General features: G+C 50.1%; 1 protein-coding gene across 2 annotated transcripts; it reads right to left on the reverse strand.

Moving 5' to 3' along the window:
* Positions 1 to 292: 292 nt before the first annotated feature.
* On the reverse strand, positions 293 to 17,251 carry Itgb7 (integrin subunit beta 7). 2 transcript variants are annotated; one of them, XM_087555880.1, is made up of 15 exons: positions 17,194 to 17,251; positions 12,662 to 12,865; positions 10,212 to 10,413; positions 9,956 to 10,126; positions 7,668 to 7,909; positions 7,218 to 7,376; positions 6,897 to 6,992; positions 6,553 to 6,642; positions 3,807 to 3,956; positions 3,247 to 3,440; positions 2,191 to 2,414; positions 1,530 to 1,749; positions 1,178 to 1,383; positions 758 to 918; positions 293 to 631 (listed from the first exon to the last, which is right to left on the reverse strand). In XM_087555880.1, exons 2-15 carry the CDS (start codon positions 12,860 to 12,862, stop codon positions 524 to 526), a joined length of 2,424 nt encoding a protein of 807 aa, XP_087412006.1. In that variant the 5' UTR covers positions 12,863 to 12,865; positions 17,194 to 17,251; the 3' UTR covers positions 293 to 523.
* Positions 17,252 to 17,846: the final 595 nt, after the last annotated feature.

Below are 17,846 nucleotides of genomic sequence, written 5' to 3' on the forward strand. Positions count from 1 at the left end.
CCAGAGGCCACAGTGGTTTCAGTGGGTTGCTTCTCCCTCAATACGACCACCCTACAACTTGCAGCAGGGCCAACTGCCCTGTTAAAACATCTTTTTTTCCATAGAGAAACATCAGGTAGAGGCAAAAAACATACCATTTCCGCTATTTAGAAATAATAATAATAAAATACAAGGCTCTCAACAGCCTGACAGAATCAGGTCTGACGCCTGCTCGGCAGGGTCCCTTCAAAGGTGGTGCCTCCATCATCCAAGGCCACCGGCTCCGGTGAGAGACCCAGGCTACAGAGTCTGGTTTTTTGTTTGTTTGTTTGTTTATTTGTTTCTGGTTTTGTCCCGGGGTGAAGTACAGGCCACAGGCCGAAAGTCTGAGGCAGAACTTTATGGTGGAAGGACCAGCCCTTCACGTGGGGTGGCTGTTGCCGTGGTTACGCTGCCCTCTGAAGGCCAGTCTGAAAAAAAACTTTGCAACAGACACTGCCCCTGCCCTACTGCCCCCTCTGTCCTCCAAGACAAGAATCCTAAGTCAGTCAGCCTCCTGGGTCAGAGGGAGGGACAGCGACTGTTTGTTGCCCCCTTGGAAGCGAGGGTTGACGGTAGTTGTGACCGCACTTTTGTAGAGAGGATTGCTGTCCTGTGGAGGAAACATTGCACAGTGTAAGAACACCTCTCAGGCTCTCCCCATGAGGCCAAATCTAGAATGCCTGGTTGTGCTGGGGGGGGGGGGACTTGGCATGAGAAGCTTTAGAGCTGGCCTCACCTGCTTCCAGTTGAGTTGCTGCCTCTCCTTCTCAAAGCGGCTGTACTCAAGGCGGTCATAGACTTCCACTGAGAGCCGGTAAGCCAGGACCAGCCCTAATCCCACTGCCACAATGCCCCCTACGCAGCCCAGTATGATGGCACGGGTGTGGTCTGCTCCCTCTGATGGAGACAAGGCATAAAGGCCGATCCACAGTTACCCTACCCAAGGGTGTCCAGCCTCCCCAGCCCTGTCATTAAAATCGAGGACCCAGCAGAGCTGAAGGCTGTCCTCCCTCCTCGGGCCTTAGTCACATTCCCTCTGCGTCTGCCCTAGGTTTGCAGCTGTTTCAAACCCATTGCCCTTATCTTACATCCCCAATTCTGAGATCCTGCCTGGTAGGCTCCACTTATCATATACATGGTGTCTTTGCCCACTTACTCTCTTGGGGTCTCACTCTCAGTATGACCCCTCTGGCCGAATTCTCCACCAGGAAGAAGAACAGCTGGTTGTCTAGCGTCCTCTCTTTGCACCAACCATCATCCAAATTGGGGGCCAAGGCCAAGGTCACATTCACGTCAGCACAAGCCGCGCTGCAGTTGGCTGCCAGGGGACCCGTACCAAACGCCCCACACTCCGCGCAGTCCCTGTCCGGTGAATGCCAATCAATGGATTCACATCTGGGCAGCTGTTACCAACCAGCCCTTACCACACACCCTCAAGGAGAACAGGCAGGCAGGAATTCTCAGCAAGCTTCACTGCCCCAAATCCTGAGATGAAAGAAAGGCCTCACCTGTATTGCTCACATGGTGACTTGCAGCCTAGGCACTGGTCACACAGAGCCCCGTAGTAGCCATCCAGGCACTGGCAACGGTTGCATTTGCAGTCACCATGCCCACTGCAGAGCCCTCCTTCGGGACTAACGCAGCTGTCCACACTCTCACTGCACTCACATGCTCTGCCAGTGCGGTTGGCATGGCAGTGACACACTCCACACTGGCAGTGGCCAAAGCCTAGAGAAGAGCCAGGCAGAGGGTGACCACAATTCTCACACACAATTAGCACAGCATACTTCCACAGTCTGTGCTAACTGTGCCAGACACATCCTCTGACTCATATACTACAGTCTTTGAAGTTTACTCTCAGAGTCATAAGTACCCTAGAAAGCCCTCCTCCCCCTCCCTCCCCCCTCTTCCCCCTCTACCCCTCTTCCCCTCCATCTCTTCCCCCTCCCTCCTTTCTTTCCTTTCCCCCTCCTCCCCTCCCTCCTTTCTTTCCTTTCCCCCTCCTCCCCTCCCTCCTTTCTTTCCTTTCCCCCTCCTCCCCCCTCCTTCCCCTCCACTTCTTCCCCTCCCTCATTTCCTCCCCTACCCCCTCCTTCCTCCTCCTCCTCCCCCTCCCTCCTTTCCCTCCTCCCCCTTCCTCCTCCCCCTCATCCCAAAGGCTCTAGGTACCTCCACAGAGGATGCCCTCGTGTCGCTCACAGCTGGCATCATCACACTCGCACAGACGCCCAGAGCTCTGTCCACTGCAACTGCAGCGTCCACATTGGCATCGACCCTTCCCGCTGCACAGGGGCCCTGTCCCATTGGGGGCCCGGCAACCAGATTCCAAATCTGGGGAGGACAGGTCAGCCTCAGAGCATTCACACAGCTGACCAAGGCGGCCAGGGGCACAGCTGGGAGGGGAAAGCAGAGAGGTGGGTCAGAGTTCAATCTTCTCTGATCTGTCTCTTAAAATATCCTAGGTCAGCAGTTTTTGACCTGTGGGTTGCAACCCTTTGGGAGTCAAATGGCCCTTTCATAGGGGTCTCCTAAGACCATGGGAAAGCACAGATATTTACAGTTCATAACAGTAGCAAAATTATAGTTACGAAGTGAAAAATAATTTTATGAACTCTATTAAAGGGTTGTAGTGTTAGGAAGATTGAGAACCATTGCACTAAGGCCATGTTCTCAAGGAAGGAGACAGGGCTAGAGAGATGGCTCAGCAGTTAAGAGCACTGACTGCTCATCCAGAGGTCCTGAGTTCAATTCCCAGCAACCACATGGTGGCCCACAACCATCTGTAATGGGATCTGATGCCCTCTTCTGGTGTGTCTGAAGACAGTGACAGTGTAAAATAAATAAATAATCTTTTTTTTTTTAAATAATCTTTTTTTAAAAAGGGGAGGATACGGGGTTGGGGATTTAGCTCAGTGGTAGAGCGCTTGCCTAGCAACCGCAAGGCCCTGGGTTCGGTCCCCCGCTCCGAAAAAAAGAAAAAAAAAAGGGGGGGGGAGGATACAGAGCAGCTGAAACAAACTGATATAGAAGTGTACCAAGGGTCAAGGGGGCAGGGGACTCAGGTCAAAGTGAAAGTGAAAGCCTTAGCATCTATGGGAAGCTTCGGGGTATGACATTCAGGTAGAGTCCTGGGATATCTAGGTGACTCCAGGTGAACAGAAAGCAAAGGAGAAATAAAGGTGATAGCCACTTGCTGGGAGCTAAAGGAGTCTATAAAACCCTCACCTGCATATCCCGCATTGAAGGTCCCCCTGTCCATCGCTGCAGTAAGGAGCGCGAGGCTGGGCATCACTACAATTGCAGTCACACAGTGTGTGCAGCTCCACAGTTAACTCCTCTGAGAAGCCAAGGGCCCAGAGCCGTAGGACATGGGCTTCTGGGAGGCAGTGAGAGGCTTGAAGAGTGACCCAGAAATCCACCTGAAGACAGGAAGACCAGACAAAGCTGTGCACACACACGCCCTCATGTACATACACACTCCTGTACACACACCACCTCTGGTACACACACACACACACACATCCTCACACACTGAAGACAGGAGGACCAGACAAAGCTATACACACCCACATGTACACACACACACACACACACAGACACACACACACACAGAGTCCACCAACCACACAGAATCCTGGCCCTTAGCAAACTAAGAACAAGTGAAAGTGCACCCCTCCTCAATGGCGATCCCATGGGTTCTTCTGCTTGTTTCCCACTTCCACGCCCACTTCTCCTCTGTGGAGGTAAGTGGGAAATCATATCTATTGCAGCTGGCTGGCTCTTACCATCTGGTTGACTCGGACATGATTGCACTGTCCCCGACGGTCCCCAGCCTCACCCTCACTCTTCTCAGGACTCCTACAGTGAGACTCGAAAGAGATGCTGACTCCAGGTGGGAGCGAAGAGTGTTCAAGAGTCACGGTGGATGACAGGTTCTGTGGAAAGAGAGCGAGGATGTCATCGTGTGAAAGCAAGCCCCTCCCCCGACGCACCCCGCTTCGTGCCCTCATAGTCACACCTGGTCCCTTCTGCACAGTTAGAAGTCATTTCTGAAAGAAGAACCATCTTGGAACACCTAAGGGCTAGACCTACCCGGGCCATGGTGTGACAGCCCATGCGGTCAGTGTGTTTGTCAATCAAACCCAAACCAGAACACACAGCCATGGTGGGTAAGATCCACCGGGCAGACACGGTTTCGGTGTGGTTACTCTGCAAAGGCTAGCACTGTCTCAAGACTTCCTGCCACGGTCAAGAGATTGGCTTTGGGTATGCCGGGCAAGCAACCACTTAGTTCTGTATCTCCACTCGTTTCACTGAGGTCAAGGACACATTGTTCTTGCTTATTATGTCAGGGTCTCCAGTAGCCCAAGAAGGCCTTGGAAATTCCTTCTGTCTCTGCCTCCCAGGTGTGAAGTGACAGGCATGTGACACCTCATCCAGATAATAATATGGTCCTTGGGGGTTGGGGATTTAGCTCAGTGGTAGAGTGCTTGCCTAGGAAGCGCAAGGCCCTGGGTTCGGTCCCCAGCTCCGAAAATAATAATAATAATAATAATAATAATAATAATAATAATAATAATTAATAATAATAATAATAATAATATGGACCTTGATATTAAATGTAGTACAGCCAGGCAAGGTGCTAGGCACCTTGACTCCCCGAATGGGGGAGAGGGGACCCTGTGAGTTCAAGGCCAGCCTGGTTTACACAACGAGTTCCAGGACAGCCAGGGCTACATAGAGAGACCCTGTAATTAAAAAGATAAAAAAAGGGGGCTAGAGAGATGACTCAGTGGTTAAGAGCACTGACTGCTCTCCTAGAGGTCCTGAGTTCAAATCCCAGCAACCACATGGTGGCTCACAACCATCTGTAGAGAGATCTGATGCCCTCTTCTGGTGTGTCTGAAGACAGCAACAGTGTACTTATACATAATGAATAAATAAGTCTTTAAATAAAATAAATGAAAAGTAAAAAGAGATCTGCAGTCTAGAGCAGAAATGAGCCTCCTGCTCAAGAGGCATTCAAGCTCTATAAAATTCTGTCCCTGATTTGTTACAAATGTAATGTGAGCGCTGAGTCCCCCATTCTTTTTTTTTTTTTTCTTTTTTTCGGAGCTGGGGACCGAACCCAGGGCCTTGCGCTTGCTAGGCAAGTGCTCTACCGCTGAGCTAAATCCCCAACCCCAAGTCCCCCATTCTTTATGCTTAGCTTCCTGTCTCTATTTCCTCAGTAAAATGGGGGTGATAATAGTTATGAAGCAGGTGGGGTGCAGGACCCGGTGACACAGGATGGTAATCTGAGGTCCAAGCAAGAGTATGGGTAGATCAATCAGATCAATGCTACATACACGACGCCTCCAAATAAAAAGCGAGGCTCTGACCAGCGAGGCTCTGACCAGCGAGGCACCTCAGCAAGTAAACACACTTGCCAGGTCAGCCCAGAGCCCGAATTAGTTAGATCCCCAGAACCCTTAACATAACGGTCCAAAGGGAGCACTGACTCCACAAACTTGACTCTGGACTTATATATGCACTGTGGTACTCATGTACTCCTACCTCACGTGCACATACGCACACAATCACACAAACACAAAATAATAGATTACAAATTACAAGAATTTTTTCAGCCGAGTGGTAAGGGCACACACACCTTTGAGCCCAGTGCTCAGGAGGCAGAGGCTGGCAGATCGCTGAGTTCAAGGCCAGCCTGGGCTACACAGTGAGTTCCGGGACAGCCTGGGCTACATGGAAAAACCCTGTCTCAAAAAAACCCAACCAAACAACACAACAACAACAAAAAACCTACATGTTTGCACATGCGTGTACATACATATACACTCGTCTATATACATGTAATACTAAATGGAGTCATGGATACTCAAAAAAGAAAAAGATCATGTGAAGTCAAGAGGGGGAAATGGTAGATGTCTAGTGGTGAACTGTAGAGGAGAGAACAGGGTGGTAGATTTGGTCCAAACACATTATATGTATGTATAAATATTACATTTTTAAATGTTTAAGTTATTTTATGTATATGGATGTTTTGTCTGCATGTGTGTTTTTATCCTTTTTTTAAAAAAAGATTTTATTTTAGGTATACTGTAGCTGTCTTCAGACACACCAGAAGAGGGCATCAGATCCCATCACAGAGGGTTGTGAGCCACCATGTGGTCACTGGGAATTGAACTCAGGACCTCTGGAAGGGCAGTCAGTGCTCTTAACCGCTGAGCCTTCTCTCCAGCGCTCCTTACATATTTTTTACACTAATAAAAAGTGATAGACTTATGGCTCAGCAAGGAATGTAGTTCGGCGGCAGAGTGATAGCCTAACACAACAAAACCTTAGGTTCAATCTTCCATATGCAAAAAAAACAAAAAACAAAAAACGAACAGCTAAGGTCAGCCATGTGCAAACTATAGGTAGGAGCTGCGAAAGTGCAGATCCCAAAGTTCTCTCATACCCTCTTAGCTATGCCCGGAGGACCCTTCTCCCTCTCCCCTGCCCTGCCCCCACCCCCTACTCTCCACTCACGTCGTAAGCATCCATGATGAGCTGCACCACATTGCTGGAGTCTTCGCTGAGCTCCCCGACAGCAGACTTGGGAATCAACTGGCTCAGCTCCTGTGTTGGGAAGAGGGGAGAGAGACGTGAATAAAGCTTTAAAAGAATGGGCTCCTGCGTTTGGGGATTTGGCTCAGTGGTAGAGTGCTTGCCTAGCAAGCGCAAGGCCCTGGGTTCGGTCCCCAGCTGGGGGGGGGGGGGGCCCGCTCCTGCGGGAGGGGGGCGGGGTGGGGGCGGTCTGAAAGAGTTGTGTGGGAGGAGTCAGGGGCTAAGAAATGAGGGGAACAGGAGGCCTTTCCTCAGAGAACTCTCACCTGATACACGGGCAGTGTTGCGCCGGTGACAGCAAAGATAGGTTGGATATTCGCTGCTGTGAGAGCCTGGGCTACTTGGCCCACAGAGGGATAGTCCTGAGGCAAGGAAGGAACAGGCGACTGTTGCTGGTCTCCCTCCAGTGTGCCAAGTAAGCTCAGATTGAACAAAGAAAGCCAGGACCCAGAATCCCACTAGCAGGAGAGACCCCGAAAGACGGCAGTGCGGCAGTGTCACGGGATGCTATCCGGTGAGAATCATGAGAGCCAAAGAGTCCAGAAAGAAGAGCTGAGGCTCAGATGGAGGAGGGAAAGAGGACTCACAAACTCTGCGCTGTTAGTGTAGACACCGTTGCTGTCCAGGTGGCACCGCCCATCGCTGGGCATGAAAATGCCACCCAGTTTCCCATCCCCAGCTGTGTGGAACGTATCGTCTGAAGTGAACACCAGAAGCCGGGACACATTTCTCCAGCCAATCTGCTCCTGAGGGGTAAGGGGGCAGCCTGTATACCTGGCCGTGGCATTTGAGCCACCCCAGTCGAAGAAATCGGAAGGATGGTTCTAAGTTGGTTTGTCTGTCCCCCCTTCCCATCTCTAATTCTCTGCTCCAAGCTCTAGGAAAGGTGCCTCTTCTTCAGGATAGCATAACCTTACCAGATAACTGTTAGGGTAAGCACGCACACCTCAGTGAGGTGATATGGATGGACCTCATACCTGTCACAGCCAGTCTTAGCCCCAGACAGCTCCTGGGGTCCGATCCTAACCCCATCTCACCTGGCAAAGAGCAGCCTGCAAAATGGCATCAAAGCCTCCTTCGGGTGAGTCCAGGTTGCCAGAGACGTTCTGGCGTCCCACCTCTCTCTCGAAGGCTTGAGCATCCCTGGTGAGGGGCAACACGTGGTGATAGCTGAAGGGTGCCTGACAGCGCTCCAACCGGCTGGGGCATGGGTGGTTAAGCTTGGAGGGCACTGTGCTTACAAAGGGTAGCACCGTTTTGTCCACAAAGGAGCCAAAACCTGCAAGCAGAAAGCAATGAGGCCATGCCAGAGGTCACAGGGTGTCGATAGGATGTAAGAGTCCCTGCTAAACACTCAGACAGGAGGTTACACCTAGATGACAGGGACCTGGTACCGGCGAGGACGAAAATGTGGCTCAAGAACATGAGAATGGGGGAGATGAAGAGGAGGACCCAACAGCAGCAGCCAGGCTTCCTAGAGGTTGAGGCTACCAGGGTCAAGAATGTAGAAGCATGGGTTGGGGATTTAGCTCAGTGGTAGAGCGCTTGCCTAGGAAGCGCAAGGCCCTGGGTTCGGTCCCCAGCTCCAAAAAAAAGAACCAAAAAAAAAAAAAAAAAAAGAATGTAGAAGCATTAGAGAAAGGATTGAAGGAGCTGAAAAAGCTTGAATCCCCATAAGAACAACAATGCCAGGCTGGAGAGATGGCTCAGTGGTTAAGAGCACCGACTGTTCTTCCAGAGGTCCTGAGTTCAATTCCCAGCAACCACATGGTGGCTCACAACCATCTGTAGTGGGATCTGATGTCCTCTTCTGGTGTGTCTGAAGACAGCTACAGTATACTTATATATAATAAATAAATCTTAAAAAAGAAAAAAAAAGAACAATGCCAACCAACCAGAGCTCTCAGGGACTAAACCACCATCCAAAGAGTACACGAGGACAGACTCACGGCTCCAGCTGCACATGTAGCAGAGGATGGCCTTATAGGGCACTAATGGGAGGACAAGCCCTTGGTCCTGCCAAGGCTGGACCCCACCCCACCCCCAGTGTAGGGGAATGTCAGGGCAGGGAGGTGGGAAGGGGTGGGTGGTTGAGTGGGGGAACACCCTCATAGAAGAAGAGGGAGGGGAATGGAATAGGGGTTTATGGACGGGAAACCGGGAAAGGAAATAACATTTGAAATGTAAGTTTAAAAATCCAATTAAGGGGGTTGGGGATTTGGCTCAGTGGTAGAGCGCTTGCCTAGGAAGCACAAGGTCCTGGGTTCGGTCCCCAGCCCCGGAAAAAAAAAGAAATCCAATTAAGGGCTGGAGAGATGGCTCAGCAGTTAAGAGCACTGTCTGCTCTTCCAAAGGTCCTGAGTTCAATTCCCAGCAACCACATGGTGGCTCACAACCATCTGTAATGAGATCTGATGCCCTCTTCTGCTGTGTCTGAAGACAGCTACAGTGTACTTATATATAATAAATAATTTTTTAAAAATCCAATTAAAAAATAAATAAAAGGCTGAAAATGTTGCAGAAAGAAAGAAAGGAAGAGGGCTGGAGAGATGGCTCAGCGGTTAAGAGCACCCGACTGCTCTTCCAGAGGTCCTGAGTTCAATTCCCAACAACCACATGGTGGCTCACAACCATCTGTAATGGGATCCGATGCCCTCTCCTGGTGTGTCTGAAGACAGCTACAGTGTACTTATATATAATAAATGAATAGATCTTTAAAAAGAAAGAAAGAAAGAAAGAAAGAAAGAAAGAAAGGAAGGAAGGAAGGAAGAAAAGAATGTAGAAGCAGCAGGTGTCACAGAGCAGGTGCTTTGGAGGGGGCTTGTTTATTTTGATTCAAGGTCTCTCTATGTCGCCTGTCCTGGAAGTGGCTCTGTAGACCAAGCTGTGCTCAAACTCAGAGCTCTGTCTGCCTCTGCCTCCTGAATGCTGGGATTAAAGGTGTGCATCACCACCACCTGGCAAGGGGGCGCCTTTGAACCATGTGGGGAAAAATCATTACAGAATGAGGAACAGGAACGTCGCATCTAGATTATCCAGAAACACTGTGTTGAGATGGTAGGTAGCATAAGGGCAGTGTCCGGGTGGGCGGCTGTCTGTGTGAACAGTCTCTTAGATTCTGCGCCTCAGCTGGCCTTTGTGTACAGCATGGGATCCTCCAACGGTCAATCCTAAAGGCCCTCGAGCTTAGACCTAGATGAGTATCTCTTGGGAGAGATGTCAAGATCCAATAGTCGAGTCTGTTAAATACTGGGAGATTCTAAGGCGGTGGTGGAAGCTAAAGGTAGTGACAAGGGCTGGCAGGGTCTGGGTAGCACATGCTCACCTATGCGCACAGAATGGGTGACCTCCCGCAGCCGGAGCAGCAGGGCTTGCCCGAGCTGTCGCACACGTTCCAAGTCGTCCTTCATTGAATAGCTCAGGTCCATAAGGTAGTACAGGTCCACGGGATATCCCGCAGCTCGGAGGAAGCGGACCCGGAATTTCTGGGGCTCCCCTGATAGAGAAAGGGAGGCTCGATTCTGCAGCCCAATGCATTCGAGGCCAGCACAGACTTGCACCCTGTGCCGCCCAAGACTCACCTGGTCGCAACGTGACGCGGATCCGCTGCGGGGCCAGCTGGGTGGCCCCCTCGCCGCGGTCTCCCTGGCTGAGTGGCCTGTCCTGCAGCACCTCCTGGTGGCCTCTCGGCTCCTCCAGCTCCTGCTCGGGGCACCCACGGGCCAGTAGCTCCTCACGCCGCGCGCAGCGCCTCGCCTCTGCCTCCCCCGAGGCAGTGAAGTTCTGTACACCAAGAGGAGGCACACTGAACCCCAGCTCCCACGGTTCTCAACCCGACTACCAACACCATCCTGCAAACCCCACCGCCTGCAATCACCTACACATCCCGCTCTGTTCTCAACCAGCTTTCCAGAGCCCTGATTATTTTCACAGTTCACGTTCTCCACAGCTACTTGGAAAACCTATAGTCCTTTCTTCTTCATCAGCACCCAACTTCCTGTAGCAGTCCCTCGCCCTTTTCCTGATCTCAATTCCCCTTTCCCCACAGCCTCCCACCTATCCTTTCTCACTAGAGCCACAGACTTCCGGTTGAGATCTCTGGGACCTCAAGGATACAGAAAAACCACCCCGTAGTCCAACTTCCCCTGCATGACCAGATTAAAATAGGAAGGGGGTCGGTCAATCACACCAGTTTCTGGGAAGGAGGATGATAAAGACAGACACGTCCGCGCACACGCGCGCGCGTACACACACACACACACACACACACACACACACACACTCACTACGTCTGGTACCCTACACTGACTGACAAGCCACAGGGGAAGGAAATGGTTAGGTGGCTTCTCGGTGGGCATTGGTGCCAGCCCCTAGGGAACGGAAGAGGTAGACACAGATCAGAGGCTGTCCCCAGAGTCTTATCTCTCTAGCCACTGTCTAGAACCTTTACCTCCCTGCCTACAGAGTCTATCTTCCAGTTTCACTATCAATGGTTTCGTGGTCCCTTTAGGCAGTTGTAAATATGGCTGCCTGTCAGTGTGCCCTATATCTTACTTACCAAGTCTGCACTGATCTAAGTCTCCATCTTCCTGTGAGAGACTGCTGCTGAAGCTCTTCTTGGAGCACTTCCTCTTTAAGGCATCCATCAAGAACAGCATTTTTTTGACCAGCAAGGATTACACACTCCGCAGCATCCTTTGTCCCTCAGGTACCCCAGGGCTTCCCACTGGCCTCCTCCCACCAATCTCACCTAAGTCCACAGGCTTTTGGAAGCCTTCATTTACTTCCTTCTCCAAGTTGCATGCTGGGAAATAGTGATCCACACATTCATACCTGAGACAGACTCAGAAGCCCCATCATGTACATTCTGCTATGGACTGGATTCTTCTTCCAAATTCTCTGTGGTTATCTGTCTGTCCCTCTGTCTGTCTGTCCCTCCATCTGTCTGTCCATCCATCTATCTATCTATCTATCTATCTATCTATCTATCATCTATCCATCTATCTACTGTCTGAGACAGAACCTCAATATGTAGCTCTGTCTGTCCTGGAATCTGTGTTGTAGACCAGGCTGGCTTCGGACTCACAGAGACCTGCTTCCTCTGCCACCCAAGTGCTTGAATTAAAGGCATGTGCCGGGGTTGGGGATTTAGCTCAGTGGTAGAGCGCTTGCCTAGGAAGCGCAAGGCCCTGGGTTCGGTCCCCAGCTCCAAAAAGAAGAAAAAAAAAAAAAAGGCATGTGCCACAATTCCCCACCTGGGTTTAATGTTTAACTCTCGTTGTGATGGTATGTGAAGTGAGGCCTTTGGGCAATGGTTGGGTTTAGGTGAAGTCCTAAGGGTGAGACCCTCACGATGGGATGTGCCCTCTTCAGATGCGACAGGAAGGGCTGGAGAGGTGGCTCAGTGGTTAACCTCACTCACTGCTCTTCCAGAGAAACACAAGTTCAGTTCCCAGCACCCGAATGGTGGTTTACATGGTAACTCCACTTCTAAGGGATCCAATGCCCTTTTTTTGTCCTTGACAGATGCCTGCAGACATGGGGTGCACATCCACATACTAACACACGTTCACATAAAAATAAATATCATTTTAAAAGAATCCACAGCAAAGGGACCCTCTCCCCAAACCCCAATTCCCATGTAATAATATAACAAGAAGGTGGCCCATCTCTAAGCCAGGAAAAATCGTCCAGAGAGAACCAAACGGGCCAGTATTTTGCTCTTGAATTCCAAGCCTCTCAATTCATAAGAGATATTTTTCTGTTCCATATTGTCACAGAATTTAACTGGCCAGGCCACTTTCTCACATGCAGAAGCATGAACTCCCACAAGGACATCTTCCTCTGAGCTCATGGGTCACGGGTTCCGTCCACGTATGCACAGAAACTTATGTGCATATGAGTCACACGTCGGAATCCTGTCTGTCCAAATTCAGCCACACGTGAGACTGAAGAGTATACCCAGAAAAAGCACAAATATGCCCACCCAACACGCACCCCATGTGTTCAGGGGCCGCAGACCCATGTTTACCAGTTGCTTGCACCATGCACAGCTGGGGTGTGAGAGTATACACTTCTGGCAGGAAGGAGCTGGCTGGCAGGATCCCTGTGGAGACAGGTCAGGATCCTCCCATTCTGTGGTCTCCCCTGAGGACGTAATCTTGGTATCTAACTCACTCTGACCTCCGCCCAGAACGAGCAGAAAAATGAGAACAGTTGATGAATCCACCATGGCCTGTAATGGAATATAAAGACAGACACATGGGTCCTCAGGGAGGGCCCAAGCTCTGGTCCTCTAAACTTAGCTTGTGGTTGCCAAGCCACACCTTACCCCAGCTCGGGATCTCTCCTCAGTTTCACATCCCTCTATGGATTCAGCAGCTTTTCCAAAATGGTGGGAAGGGACAGATGCCAGAGCAAGGGAGGGGTCTCAGAAACCTATCAGCCTTTGTATAGGCTTCAGGTACCCAGGGTGGACAGAGTAGCTTAAGGAAGGGTCTGTGAGCTGTGGAGATGGCTCAGTGGTTAAGAGCACTGGCTGCTCTTCCAGAGGGCCTGAGTTCAATTCCCAGCAATCACATGGTGGCTCACAACCATCTGTAATGGGATCCGATGCCCTCTTCTGGTGTGCATGAAGACAGCCACAGTGTATTCACATACATAAAATAATAAAATCTTAAAAAAAAAAAAAGCCCTTCCATCCTGGGTTCCATTCGCAGCACCCACATGGTATGCCAGCTCACAACTTTCTGTATCTCTAGTTCCAGAGGATCCAACATACTCTTCAGCCTCCAAGTCATGCATGTGGTACATAGATGTACATACAGTAAGAAGCACTCATATTCACAAAATAAAAATCAATAAAATCTAAGGGGGTGGAAAACCACACACTGTTTTCTGGAAAACCTGAATTCTATTCCCAGCCTGCTTCAGGCATCTCACCACTGCCTGTAACTCACTCTCCATGGGCATCTGAATCCATATGCACATATCCACACAGGTACACCTGCATATGCATACTTTTTGTTGTTGTTGTTGTTGTTGGAACTGAGGACCGAACCCAGGGCCTTGTGCTTGCTAGGCAAGCACTCTACCATTGAGCTAAATCCCCAAACCCCACATACTTTTTTTTAAATCCAGTGGTACATGTGGGAGGCAGAGACAGATAGATCTCTGTGATTTTTGAGGCCAGCCTGGTGTTCGCAGTGAGCTACAGGCAAGGCAGGGTTATGGTTATACAATGAGATCTCTCTCAAAAACAAAAAGAAGGCAGGAAGGAAAAAGGGTGGGACAGTCTGGAACAGAAACATCTGCACCCCAATCTTTTCCAAGCCACAGTTCAGGCAGCACCAGATTCTATCCCACCTAGATCCCTCAATGGTTCCGTAGCACACCTAGCACTGCCTGCCTCTCCACTTCCCCCGCCTCAGTCTCCATATCTGTTAAGTGAAGGAATTGAGTAAACTTTATTCGGCAGCCTTCAAGTCTAGAAGAGCGGAAGAGAGGCGAGGAGTAGAGATGGGGACGTGTGTGCTCAGGGAAAGGTGGCTTCACACAGGGAACGCAGTAGCCAGAGGAAGGATGCCTAAGAAGAAATCCCCCTTTGATGTTGGGATTTATATTTTATTTTATTATTGTGTCTGTGCACCACGTGTGTGGCTGGTACCCTTGGAGGGCAGAAGAGAGCATCCGATCCCTGGAGCAGAAGTTATAGATGGTTGTAAGCTGTCATGGAAACCGAACCCAAGTCCTTGAGAAGAGCCTCTTAGTCACTGAGCCTGATACATTATATCTGCTATATCTCCAGCGTGGTGCATTTAGCTTAGTTTTGTTTTGCATGTTATTCTCCTTGGTAGCAGAGAGCATGCACAGAGCACAGCATGTTATAGCGTGTTTGTGGAGGTCAGAGGACAACTTGTGGGACAGGGCAGCAAGCTTGTCATCTGCAGGCATATTTGCTCACTAAGTAAACCCTCCGGTTGCTTTTCTGTTGTTGCTTTGGTGTTGGTGTTTTGGAGACAGGGACCTGGCTGGCCTGAGCCTCACTGTGTAGCCCAGGCTGGCCTTGAACTCATGGCTTTACCCTTTCAAGTACTAGGATGACAGGTGTGAGTGGCCATACCCAGCCAAATTTTCTGTAGCTGAGAGTTCAGTGGTGGGAAGTGTGATTATGCGTAAGGTCCTAGATTGCACCACAAACATTGATTAGTTAGTTAATTTTTTTTCTTTTTTTTTTTTCCGGAGCTGGGGACCAAACCCAGGGCCTTGCGCTCGCTAGGCAAGCGCTCTACCGCTGAGCTAAATCCCCAACCCAGTTAGTTAATTTTAAAAATTGATCAGGCCCAGCTGGCTGTGGTGGCACACACCTTTAACCCCAGAGACCTGAGAGGCAGAAGCCAGCCTGGTCTACCAATTGAGTTCCAGGACAGCCAGGGCCACACAGAGAAACCCTGTCTCGAAGGAAAAAAAAATTTTAAATGAGTAAAAACTGAATGGGTGATGGTTCAAAAATAAAAGGTGTTGGATGGGGCAATGCATGCTGTTATCCCAGCACCGGGAGACGGAGGCAGGAGAACAGGGGTTCAAGGCCAGCCTAGACTACATGTCTCAAAAGACGTTTGAGGGGCTGGGGATTTAGCTCAGTGGTAGAGCACTTACCTAGGAAGCGCAAGGCCCTGGGTTCGGTCCCCAGCTCCGAAAAAAAGAACCAAAAAAAAAAAAAAAGACGTTTGAATTAATCAAAAATAAATAATCAAAACGATGTGGCACTGACATAAAGCTAAGTGTGTGCGTTAGCGGTCTAGACCTGTAGATAGAGGTAGGTTGGATCTCTGTGAGTTTAAGGCCAGCCTGGTCTACTTGAGGAGTTCTAAGCCAGCCTGGGCTACATAGAGAGATACTGTCAAAAAAAAAAAAAAAAACAAGAATTTCCTTTTAAATTCCCATTGTGATGAGCGTCATATTCAATCATTTGGGGTCTGATGAATGTGGCTGCCTAGCCCAGTGTCTGCGTAGCATGTTAAAACCCCTCCTTTCGGGGCTGGGGATTTAGCTCAGTGGTAGAGCGCTTACCTAGGAAGCGCAAGGCCCTGGGTTCGGTCCCCAGCTCCAAAAAAAAGAACCAAAAAAAAAAAAAAAAAAAAAACCCTCCTTTCCACCTTCAACTTCACATAAAAACTTAATAGTTTCTTCCCTTCCTTTTAGGTTTTTGTTGTTGCTGTTGGATTTACTCCTTTTACTTGATGTGTATGTAAATCGTTGCACTACACTCGTACCCTCAGAGCTCAGAAGAGGCGTCAGGTCCCTTGCCACTGGAGTTATGGATGGTTGTTAAGCGATATGTGGATGCTGGGGGGCAGGGGTGTCAACCCTGGATGCTCTTCGAGGGCAACGAGTGCTCTTAACCACTGAACGCTCTCTCCAGCTTCCAAAATGTACTGGTTTCTAATGGCCTACTGTTACTAATCATGACACTCAGGAAAGCACATGCGGTTCTCACACATGTGCATATGACTCTCTAGGAACTTTCTGGAAGACATGCAGGGGCACCCAGCAGCCATCATTGGTTTGCAGCATTGCTAATCATCCACAGCATAAGCTCCCTAGGGATTGTGCTGTGGCATTCCCATGGTCACCAGAAGTGTACAAGAGTCTACCAAAAAGCATCCACCTTCTCCTCAGCCTGGGTCCAGGGTCAAGAACTGATGCTCTCTACAGGGAGTGTGGGGAAGGGTGGGGTACTGAGCCGTTGAACACCCCATCCTGCTCACCACCCCATGTGACCTCAGATGGGTGTAGTACATTACAGAGCTTCTGCTCTCAGGGAGAGGCTGACCCTAGGCTTAGCCTCACCGAAACCTCAGACCTGCGTGCTTTCTGTGCTGTGGTCAGGGAGGCTCGAGACTCTGCAGCACAAAGTTTAGCTTTGACTTTATCTCATAGATGGGGCTCCACTTCCACCCTGTTCCAGAGACAGAGGCATCAAGTCCACCCATCTCTTCTAAGGGGGCCTCTGAACTCATACATGGCCTCCCCCACCCCTCTCAATTCTGTCCCCTTCTTCCTTCTTTGGCAATCCATGTATATCTTGCCACTTGCTGTCTGTCTCCTGCTGTGCACGCATGCATGTGTGTGAGTGTGTGTGAGTGTGCACATGTGTAATTCAAGCCTCAGTAGGCCAGGAATGAGAGGTCTGTGGCTAAAATACCAAATGGGAAGGATTCTGGACTGTGCAAAAGGCACCAAGCTGCAAGGAGCAGCCAGGGACAGACAGGGAGAAAGCCCATGTTGGCTGGGGTAAGCCTTGGCTCACAGAAAACACTTATGTATAGCATCATGATTTCCTTCCCTCCCTCTGGCTCCCCTGGAGAAACAGTGGATGAGGAGCAGGAGGCTGTGATAGCAGAGAAAGGAATAACAGGGACCACGGGAGTGCAAAAAGGGGTTCAGAGCCTTTCTCAAGACTAGACAGGGCACTGGAGAGCCCAGATCACAGCTTTCTTCCAGAGAGGTAGGGAACAAGTAGGGAGGAGGAGGGTGGGCTGCTGCCCTGATGGTACTCACAGGTGCTGGCGGAGCAGCCCTTCCTCTGCTGGTGGCAGTAGCAGCAGCCTTTGTGTACAGATCTAGAGGCTGCAGAGGAGGAAGTGACACACCCTGGGGTGGGGGACTCTCGGAGGGTGACTGATCTATCAGAAGGTGGAGCAGATAGGAGAGGGCTGGGTAAAGAAAGGACCTAGAAGGAGTCCCATCTACTAAGCACTGCTCATGTGCTAAACTATCAAGGAGCACAATTAAGGGTCACAAGCATCGTGTCAGATAGTGGCGGTGCCCCCACCCCTGCCCCCACACATACCATAGACTGAAGAGATTGAGACTGAGACTTTAAAGAGAGACCAACTTCACAAAATGTCACACAGGTAGCCAAGGGGCTGGGCTGTAATTTAAATCCAGGTCAGCTTCCTTCCAAAATCGATGATCTCTCCAGTACCTCAGAGAGGAAGGCACCAGACAGGAAGAAACACGAAGGAAGATGGCTTACGTTCCTTTGGAAAGCTCAGGGACCATTGTGTTGTGATGACTACATTTGATGCTAGGTATCCATCTTGGTTCCACTAGCCATTTGTCTTTTGACACCAGTCCGTGGAAGGTAAGTTCCTAATGACCCTGACACACTGGCCTCCCCTCAGAAGCATACATCCGTACTTGTTTTGGTG

The sequence above is a fragment of the Rattus norvegicus genome, chromosome 7 (genome assembly GCF_021556685.1).
Source record: "Rattus norvegicus strain SHRSP/BbbUtx chromosome 7, alternate assembly SHRSP_T2T, whole genome shotgun sequence".
Taxonomy (NCBI): Eukaryota; Metazoa; Chordata; class Mammalia; order Rodentia; family Muridae; genus Rattus; species Rattus norvegicus.